Consider the following 10,551-nt stretch of genomic DNA (forward strand, 5'->3'; position numbering starts at 1 on the left):
TATACCGGGCAGTGGCACTGAACCTTAAAAAAACATCAGTGTAGGGTATACCAGGCAAATGTATACCGGGCAGTGGCACTGAACCTTAAAAAACATCAGTGCAGGGTATGCCGGGCAAATGTATACCGGGCAGTGGCACTGAACCTTAAAAAAACATCAGTGTGGGATATACCGGGCAAATATATACCGGACAAAGGCACTTGACCCTAAAAACCCATCAGTGTAGGGTATACCGGGCAGTGGCGTTTAACTAGACCTATTATATATTTCGGACATTTGCCAAAAGTCTAGTCACACTAGGTCTAGTTAAGTGCCATTGCCCGGTATATATTTGCCCGGTTAATCCTACACTGATGTTTTTTTAAGGTTCAGTGCCCGGTATATATTTGTCTGATACTCCAAACACTAATGTTTCTTCTAATCTATCGTCAGTAAGTATTAAAATATCGAATAAATGTAATTATATCCACGAATAAATTAATATCAAATCGGATTGTAATAAATATTTCGGACATTGAAAAAAGCGACTATTTGATTGTCAACATTCTCCGGTGAAAGTCAACAATCATCGATTTCGGTCATTCACAGTAACATGCACATCATTTACATAATAGCCTCATCAGGACGTTTACTTCATACTTCGCCTAAATAGCATCCGGCATTATATAGAATGTCTAAGGGAAAGTATGTAATACTTCTCATATTTCATACTTTGCCTGAAAACGTCAGGCATTATATACAATGCCGGCATATTATACTTTGCAGGTAACATATATATATAATTTCTATGTCCATAATACTTATAATGCCTTTCCTACGTTTAACAATATTTAAAAATTTAACAATTTAATTGTCTTCTGATTTTAAGCAGTAATGTACCCTTGTTAGCTTTATTACGCTTTATTACGTAAAAACTGTTTTTTTATTTTATAAAACCTGCGCTTTAAGATAAAAAGTTCAGAGTTTCACCTATGAAAAGTTTTTCGCCTTTGCACAGATAGATATATATCCTAAAGAAGTGATTTCCTCAGAAAAGTAATCGGCTAATATTAGAAAAAAAATCATGCCTTTTAATTTTTACAGTGCTTATAAATAAGAAACGAATAAATTGTCTTAATAATGATCTAAATAAAATAGTCTTCAAAATAAATAGTCCTCTAAATAAAATAGTTTTTATTAATCACAGCATTAAATTAAATTTAAAGCTAGTAACTCTTCTTCAAGGGCGTAGCCAAATCATGCTTCTCGGTTAATTAGCCTCTTAAAATAAGGATAATATACTTGAATAATATCGAGATGTATATTTTGACCGAGAAAACTGAGTATTAGTAACTAGAAGAACAACATTGTGAATGAAAGTCATTAAAATATTCCGACAAAAATGAAATACAAAAAAGAATTAGAACGAGGCGCTGCTTTTTTCCCCTTAATAAAATAAAAACGATAAGTTTCAGAGCTAAATTTTTAAACCTGTTTAAGTTTCTTGTTCAGCTTCTTTCCTAATACATTTTTTATTATTTTCTCCAGCATTTAAAATATATATATGTCAAAAAAAATAATACTACGTCCATAATACTTATAATGCAAAAAGTTTTTCTTACGCATAACAATTTACTTGTCCTAAGATTTAAAGCAGTAATGTACCCTTGTTAGTTTTTATTTTACATAAAAAACTGACTTTTTATATTAAAAAAAAACGTTCGCTTTAGAGGAAAAGTTTAAGATTTTACCTATAAAAAGTTTTTGGCTTCTACATAGATATATATATCTGAAAGAAGCTATTTCCTCAGAAAAGTAATCAGCTAATATTAGAAAAATTCTTCCCTGTTTAATTTTACTGTGCTTATAAATAAGAAGAAGAATAAATTCTGGGCACGTTTTGTATCGTGTGGTTGAAGGAAATTTAGAAAAAATCGTCTCCAAAATAGTTTTTTCTGACTATTTTAACATCCATTTTTTCTTTCGAACTTCCGAAATCCGTTTTCTTGTCTTTTGTCCCTACTCTCTTCCTTAGCCTTTGAGCGGTAGATTTTTTTTCCCCTTTTTTTTCATCCATCGGTTCTCGTTTTCGAGTAAAAGGGAAAAAGTAGAGAAAAATGGGGGAAAAGCGAATCTTGAAATGAATGCATTTTTTTTAAAGGCAAGAATTTCAAAATTGGATGAGTGGTTGATTGATTTTTTTTTTATTCTTTCGGGTAACATAGTTTTCATTTAAATCTTAAGGTTGAGTGACTGATTTCCTGCTTAACATTTTTAAAATGGTCACGCTTACAAGTTCTTAAAAGGAATTAATTGTGAAACTCTTTTTAGACAAGTAATTTTTTTCTGTTGAAAAAGATTTTTATTTTTTTTAAATAGTCATAGTATATCTGCGGGGAAAAATAGTAAAGAATAGTATTGAATATTTACAATATAATGAATGCTAAACATGGACACTAAATTGAGCATTTATAATATAATTTGAAAATGCTATTACTTTCGTTTTATTAATTGTGTACGTACATGACTTAGAAGTGTTTTTCAGCATTGATATATTGATAGCTAACTTTCTCCCCATGCAAAAAACGGGTACTCAGCTAGTACCTAATAAAATTAGGAATTCCTCTTTTTTGTAGATATATTTTATAGGATAAATATATTAAAACTATATCTAAAACTCCCAATGTTATATCAGCCTTATTTTATATATTCCACTTCAAACAGACAAATTTAGTACAATTAGATATACCATAACTACTAAAATTAGGTATAATATAACTAAAAAAAATTTTTTATAATATATCTATCTAAATTAAATTTAAAATATCTACTTTAAAAAAAGACCTGATTTCATTGAGAGTAGAGTACGTAACATACTAATTGTGATATTAACGCTTAGAGAAGAATTCATCTTTAAAATAATCACTAATTAAATTAAAAGCTTCTTAAAAATTAATTATTATATAACATTTATTTTTTCTTTTTGGTATACATAGTTTCTTTTCCGTAAAATTATCTTTCTTTTTAAATGAAGTAGATAAAATGCTTAAAAGTACGAGCATAAATCTAAGAAGTGTACGATTATTCAAAAATGATAACATTGAGATCAGTTTGAAGGAAAACTATGCGCATAAAATAATTTTGAGATTTAAGGTTTCTTTATTCAGTTCATTCAATCTAATGATTAATATACACCTGAAAAGTTTTACTTTTCATTAGAATAAAAATTAAATTTCGGTAGAAAATACAGTAAACTCATTTTAATCAAGTGAATTTTAATCTTTTCTTTCTTCAATTTTTGGTACTCAAAAGTTATTTTCGTTCATTTTTCTCACTTTGAAGGACTTGATATCGTTTATTTATAAATAAAGAATGAGAGTTTTTCATTTTTAATACTGCAATTTTCAATGTATAAAACATACAAATAAAGAAATTTATAAATAAGTAAAATCTACGAATATTTAACGATAATAAATTAAAATGTTGCTATTTTTACAAATTTGTTTTAAAATAAAATAGTCGAAGAATGCAAATTTTCAAAAGTAAATGGATTTGGGAATATACTCAAAGTATTCACTTAAAATTAAAGGTAAATTTGAGTGGTTTTGCAAGATGTACTAAATCTGAAACTTTCTTTGTTTTTGACTAATCCTTTTCCCAGTATATGCTCTGATCAAAAATTTCGTCAAAGTGACGAAGCAACTATTGTCTGTTTTTCGAGGAAATAAATTTCGTCAAATTTAAATAAATATTTCATCATTCTATTTTTTTCCAAAAATAAATAAATAAAATCCTGGTAGTGCCTAATGTATCTAATAATCACATTGTCATATAGGTGGGTCAATGTCACCCTAAGAAGGGGCAATATAATACAGAGAAAAATTACCCCGATTGCTGAAGCGGGAGTCGAACAAGGGTATTTTCTTTTCCGTGGCCAACTCCTCGACTACCATACCGCCCTCACGGCCTTTTCTGGACACTTAATATTAGATCGTCTATATCTCATTCTATATTCGTCATTCAAGTTAATAAATCACATGATTTTGTGACAAAATGATTTTCAAAACTAACGAAATACAGCTCAAGGATCGCTAAATTGTCAAAAGTGAGAGTTTTATTTCACAAAGTGAGAAGTGAAAAAGAATGTCAATGCAAAGTAAGACAAATATAATATAAAAATTGAAAAATGTATGAATGTAGAAAAGAAAAGAAATTTGAGCAATACTGAATGATCTGAAAACGACACCACTTGCTATCGAAAGCATTGGTTGTGGTCTAGAGCTGAGGTTTAAAAAATAATAATAATATATTTTAAAATAGTTTTATAATAGCATATTTTAAAATAGTTTTAAACTTTTAGTCCTCCCTTCTTAAATTCACTGAAAGTGTTTCTGTGGACCATTTAGGAGAGACGCTTCAAAAAACCTTTTTTTAAATTTATTATCATTAGCTACTGAGATTAATTAAATTTTAAACAATTCTGAGTTTTTAAAGTATTAAAAAAAGGAACAGTAATGTTTTCTCCCCTATTTAATAAAAAAGTTTTTAATTAATGATATTTTGTATTTAATTATTTATTTCTATCTATATCAAGTAAACTCAATGATCAACGAGAATGCCATAAGAGAGCGCCATCAGCGAATAAGTATTTTAAGCATTTTTAATGCTACATTTCTTTAATCGCAGATGCAGAATGAATAATTGATATAAAAAATGTTTTATTCTTTCTCTGAGAAAAAAAATATGGTCCAAACCACCGGAATTTAGTAAAGTTTTCTGAGTTTCTGACTCTAAGGAAACACAAAAATGCTCGGTAATCTTTTCTCATGCACTTTGGTAATGATTTCTATAAAATTAGCAAATTTTATATTTTAAGAAAATATTTGGTAAATGTGTTAAAATGCTTTAAATAATAATTTAACAAATGATAAATTTATGAGGACAACCTACTATCTGTTTTCTATATTCAAGAGGCACTGAAGCTGGCTGTCGCAATCGTACAGACTTTCGATGTTCTTCGAAAATCCATGGCCACGAAAAGAACAATAACAACAATGCAGTAAGGTAATTTTGCGAAAAATTGTTTTCTTCATTTACGTTTTAATGACATGAATTCTGATAATTATTACATGAAATGACGTTTTTCTTATTGATCTCTTTTATAATAATATTAAAATATATTAAAATAATTAAGTAAAAATTGATTATAATAGTTTTTTTTTTATTTACAACTTAATGCAGAAAACAAAATATAGTATGTACAGAAAAATCATTCTGAAATGTAATATTTCCTTAAAGATATTTGAATAATTTACACATTCTTCTAAAGTTAGTCAACTTCAAATACAAATATTTTCTCGGTTTTAAATTACATGAGTTAAACAGGAACAACAATTTCATTAAACAGGCATTCTGTGAGTTACGCAAGTCAATAAATTAATGAACGTACACTAATGTTTCCCTCACCAGCTAAAATATTAAGCGACTCGTTTATTGCAAAACCAACCGCTGAATAAATTTTCTCTGCAAATTCTAATTTTAAAGTTATGTTGAAAATAAAAATACTACTAACGCTTAAAGTCTGAATTTGATTTAATTAAATATAGTCTAATGGATCATGTGTGTCTAATTAAATATTCCAGATTTCAAAATGTAATGTTCTAGAATAAAATGTTCCAGATTTAAAAACGTAATTAATTTTCATATTAAGATCTATTTATTAAGAACTGTTAAATTGATATGATTTTTATGCTAAGTACCAAAATAAAATATCATTAATTCATTCTAATCATTTATAGGAAGAACTGACGGTATTTACAATCGATCTCTTTCAGCTAATTAATTTATGAGAATACACACAATTTCTCATTTTTTTTGTTAAAAAGTATTCAAGTGTTTCGTGAAAAATAATTATTCCTTAGCAGTTCATATGCTTTAATTTCTCATCAAGCGTTTTTCTAAAACATTGCCAACTGTACTGAGAAAAAAAGTACTGTCGAAACTATCAATAGAGCCATACACCTGACTCTATGAAAATACCAAAAAGCTCAGCAGGTTTTACAGTGAAACTTTCGTAATAATTTTGGTAAAATTAACCTTAATAAATGGTTTTACAATATGTGATAAAATTCGGTCAACGTGATAAAGTTTAGTAATTTTATCATTATGCCTTATCATGGCGGAAAAAAAACTCTTGTTTGATTACATGGTTGTACAAAGCATAGTCAGAACACATAAACTCGGGTCATATGAAATACTTTCTAAAACTGTAAGAAATATTTCATAAGTATTAGGAAATATTTTCTTAAGTCAACTATGAGCAGTATTTAATCACTGAAATTAAGAAAAATACTTATTTTTCTTTTAATTATGCTTAGTTTATGCTTGTCTTGTTTTCCTTAGATAATAATTTTATTTAATAAGCAAATAGCAGCACAATCTTTTTTGCCTCCAGATCTAGAGATAAGGTCATAAACATAATTTTAAATAAAAGAATTTTTGATCACGGTAAATGTTATTAAATCATTTTATTATTTTATTCATATATTTTCTGAGATTTTAAAGCTCTATTTTGTTGAAAATAAAATCTTTTCGATCCTGAAAATTATTGAATTATTTCTAAAATAACAAATATTTTATAAAACTTTATTAAGAATTATTCTTGATTTTTATTATTAGATACATAATACTAATCCGGAATAATAATAATAATTTTAATAATCATAATAATAATTCGTAAAAATTAAAAGAGAAAAGGAAAGATACATGCATTTATTTTAATATAAGTAAAAATACGAGTTTATATCATTATATTTCCCTTGATTTACAAACAAATATTACAATTCAAAGAAAAGTTAAGAAAACAGAGATAAAATACTTAAAAACTCCATAGATCTAATGCAGATCTTTAAATTAATTTTATTAAATTTTGGGAATGGAAAAGAATGGTGCACTCTAAAAAATATATGATAATTTGGATATTTTTCAATTCTGAAAATCAGATTTGAAGATCATGACAATATATTGGTAATTTAAATAAACCCAAAAGAACTCCATTTATTCGAAATATTAAAGTCTAAAGTTTCATACAAATTTTACAAAAGAAAGGAGAAATATTAGCTAATTCTGATTTTATTGTACACGGAGAAATGAAATTTTGGTCAAATTACCCGCACTGTATGATAATGACATTTCAGGTAAAAAAGACTATAACTCTGGTTAACAATAATAAAATATGAGATATTTAAACAATTGTAAAGATTTTTCTTGGTTTACCGTAAATTCAGGTTTTTAAAATTGCTAGTTTGGTCATGTTTGGTAATGAACCAAACATTTAGTAAAAAATATGAAACTGAAAAGTAAACTTAACCAATAAAATGGATTTTAGTCCTGGCTCTTATGCATCATGATAAAAATACTAAATTTTAGTACATTTAATGATGTATCACTTATCAAAGTACCATACTTTATTGCTAATTTCACCAAATTACCAAACTCGTTATCAAATCTCTTCGATAAAAATTATCGAGATTTTGCTGTTAAAATACAGCCAAAAATAGGGTAATTTTAGCTATATTTTAGTAGTTTGACCATACTTTTATTTTAGTGCAATAATAAAACTATTATGTTAAAAATTAATTATTAATGGAATGAAACAAAATTTTATGATGCACAAATACTTTAAACAAATACCGAAATGAAGAAAACAACACCAAATGTTTTTTGTTCCAAATATTAATGAATAATTTCTATCCTAAGATACTAAATTTGGTGTAATAAATAAGAAAAAAAAACTTGGTACTTGTTTTCTCATCACAACGTCTCTCTGTCTCTTTCAATTTTTTAATGAAAGCTTTGCATGTTATTTTCTAATTTATTATTGACCACTGCTAAGAATATATTTTTCTATGGACAAAGTCTAATATATTTGTCAAATTTGAAAATATTACTTGATATATAAATATATACTTGAAAATGACGCATTAATAAATCTAAATTCCTTAAATTGTTTTGCCATTTTTTTATTTAAAAAAATTTCCTTAATGTGAAATCATAACTAATTTTATAAAAAAAACATGCTGAAACAAATGAGAAAATTTTATACTGTGTACAAAACATTGTGTATTGTAATTAGGTTTATTTACTTAGACACTGTAATGCTTAATGCTAAAAAAAGTATTGTATTCCGTTAAATCAAAGTGCATGTACATATTTGGCTAAAATTTAAAACAACTTGGTATTTTCCTTCTTTTACTCTAAGTAGTATGATTGTTATTTTCATTATTATTATTTTAATATTTATAACGTTTGAAAAGATTTAAAAAATTCCTATTTTCTTCTTTATTTTAGATACGAAATGATGATGGTATCTCTTATTGACTGGTTTTCCCTACTTAATAAAATTAACAATATTTTTACTCTTTTCAGATTTAGAATAACTTTAACAAAAACGGTGCTTATAGAAAAACTATTTTTATTTTTTGAAAATTGAGATATAGCCTTTGCAAAGAAAGACGATGAAAATAGTTTTAAAAATCAATTTTACTAGTATTCTTAGAAATAGATCATCCGTTATAGCCAGTTTTTGAGCTCAGTGGATCGCAAAGTTTTATCCAAACTTTCGCCACTAAACGTCATCATAAAGGCTATGAGAACAGCATTGCCCTCTGTACGTCCTTATTTCATACACAATCCACAATCAGGTTATTTATTGATCTGACGCTAGATTATCTTCATTCCACTATCGAGTATAGAACCCGGTGTTTCTGTGACTTTTAAGATCCAATATTCAATAGTAGAGTTTTACAATTTGTCGTTACACTATTCTATCACAAGTGAATTTAAACTAATATTTTGATTTATTTCTGCTTAAAACTGACAAATAATTTTCCATTCTCATTTGACAACAACATCTTTTGTATCAGTCCTAAGTGTCCTGTGTTAAAATTTAATTCGATAAAATTTAATTCTAACAAAATTTATTTTTGAACACAAAATATAATTTCTAAAATACACTAAGATAGGGTCAAAACTATCTGATTGCTGTAACATTAACTATGCATCTGTGTCTGAAGAGACACCGAAAACGCGATAATTTTTACCAGTGAGCTTTGGTTAAAACATTTGGTAAAATTAAAAATAAAATATGGTTTTATAACCATGTTGTTTGGTAGTATATTTGGTAATTTAATCATGATACCTTTGCGCATGGCATAAAAACCATATATTAGGTTAAATTTACTTTTCAATTTAGTATTTTTGCCAAATGTGCAATAAAAACGAGCTATAATTTAATGGTAAAACGTTGAGGATGACATAAAAACCCGTTATTTGTTTAAATTTACTTTCAACTATGTATTTCTACTAAATGCCTAATAAAAAAGAACTATAATAATCTATTAAAACGCTACCATAAAAACGGAAAAGCACCAAATGAATGATTTAGACATCGCTTATTTTGTATATTTTGGCTTTACTACCATAAAGTTTTATTTACTTTTCTTAACTCTAATGTCGTTACTATACAAGTACGGTCAATATAGTAGATTTTATATACATATTTCAGTTATATAAAGCGTTTCTTACATACGAATATAAAAGAAGTTTTCAAATATTTAGTTTTCAATATTTTTATCGTTCTAAAATACTCTTTAAAGTGAAAATAGAATTTTATGATGTATTTTTTAAAGGGACTTGGTAAAAAGAAAAACTAAGACTTGTGTAAAGATTTTGTAAGCAAATTTACTTCTATTTTTTTCCAAAGTAAAATAGAAGTAAATTCCTTTTCCTCGAAAGCACAAAGAAATCATTCGAAATTTTAAAACGTTTTAAAAACTCTACAAAAATGCAAAGCCTATGGCACTCACCACCCGATGCCAGGAGCCAATAAAAGATTGTGATAAAAGAGCGAAACATAATCCTTCCGTGTGGAAAGTGATAGTCCGGATCGCTAGACAACTCTTTCTATCCGGCACTCACCGTCCGGACGGATTGTCAGGACTCGACTGGGGAATGTTTACACCCGTTCCGGCTACAGTACGGAACAGGGAGTTAGTGGCGCCACTGAGATGCGAAAAAAGTCAAGAAACTAACTCTTTGGATTCCCTTTTCAATAACAGTTTCTTTAAAAGTAGCGGTAGGAAAACGTAGTAACATTTGTGATAACTATTTTTTTCACTTCATACGTTTTACAGTAATTCGTCTATTTTTAGGATAAATTTTTTTGTCGGTGTTTCTTAGAATGTAAATTGTAATTGAATTGAAATATTTTTTTTAATAAAATATAAATGACTTTGAATCTAAATTTGTGTAACGAAAGTTCAATTATTTAGGGTTTCACAGGTTCGATGTAAGGTTCCAAATATTGGGAACCGGTGATCTCTAGACTATCTGAAAAGTCGATTAAACATTGCAGTTGGATTCTCATCCACGATACTTAGAACCATAATACGACGCAAACGTGCTACAACCTTAATACAGTGTTAAAATTAATCGTTTTTGAGATCAAGATCAACCATATTATCGCGTGTTAAAGTTTAATATATTGATACAGAAAGCAAAAATATAATACGA

The 10,551-nt window shown here is 27.4% G+C and overlaps 1 protein-coding gene across 2 annotated transcripts in view; it reads right to left on the minus strand.

Moving 5' to 3' along the window:
* Positions 1–9,988, minus strand: part of LOC107452009 (muscle M-line assembly protein unc-89) — a 231,071-nt gene extending 221,083 nt beyond the window's left edge. The window contains exon 1 of one of the 2 annotated variants that reach the window (XM_016068280.3): positions 9,846–9,988. In XM_016068280.3, coding sequence (XP_015923766.1) covers positions 9,846–9,894 — 49 coding nt within the window. In that variant the 5' untranslated portion in view covers positions 9,895–9,988. The remainder of the gene's footprint in view (positions 1–9,845) is intronic. The other variant, XM_071180218.1, reaches the window with a different exon arrangement.
* Positions 9,989–10,551: the final 563 nt, after the last annotated feature.

The sequence above is a fragment of the Parasteatoda tepidariorum genome, chromosome 4 (assembly GCF_043381705.1).
Source record: "Parasteatoda tepidariorum isolate YZ-2023 chromosome 4, CAS_Ptep_4.0, whole genome shotgun sequence".
In the NCBI taxonomy this organism is placed as follows: Eukaryota; Metazoa; Arthropoda; class Arachnida; order Araneae; family Theridiidae; genus Parasteatoda; species Parasteatoda tepidariorum.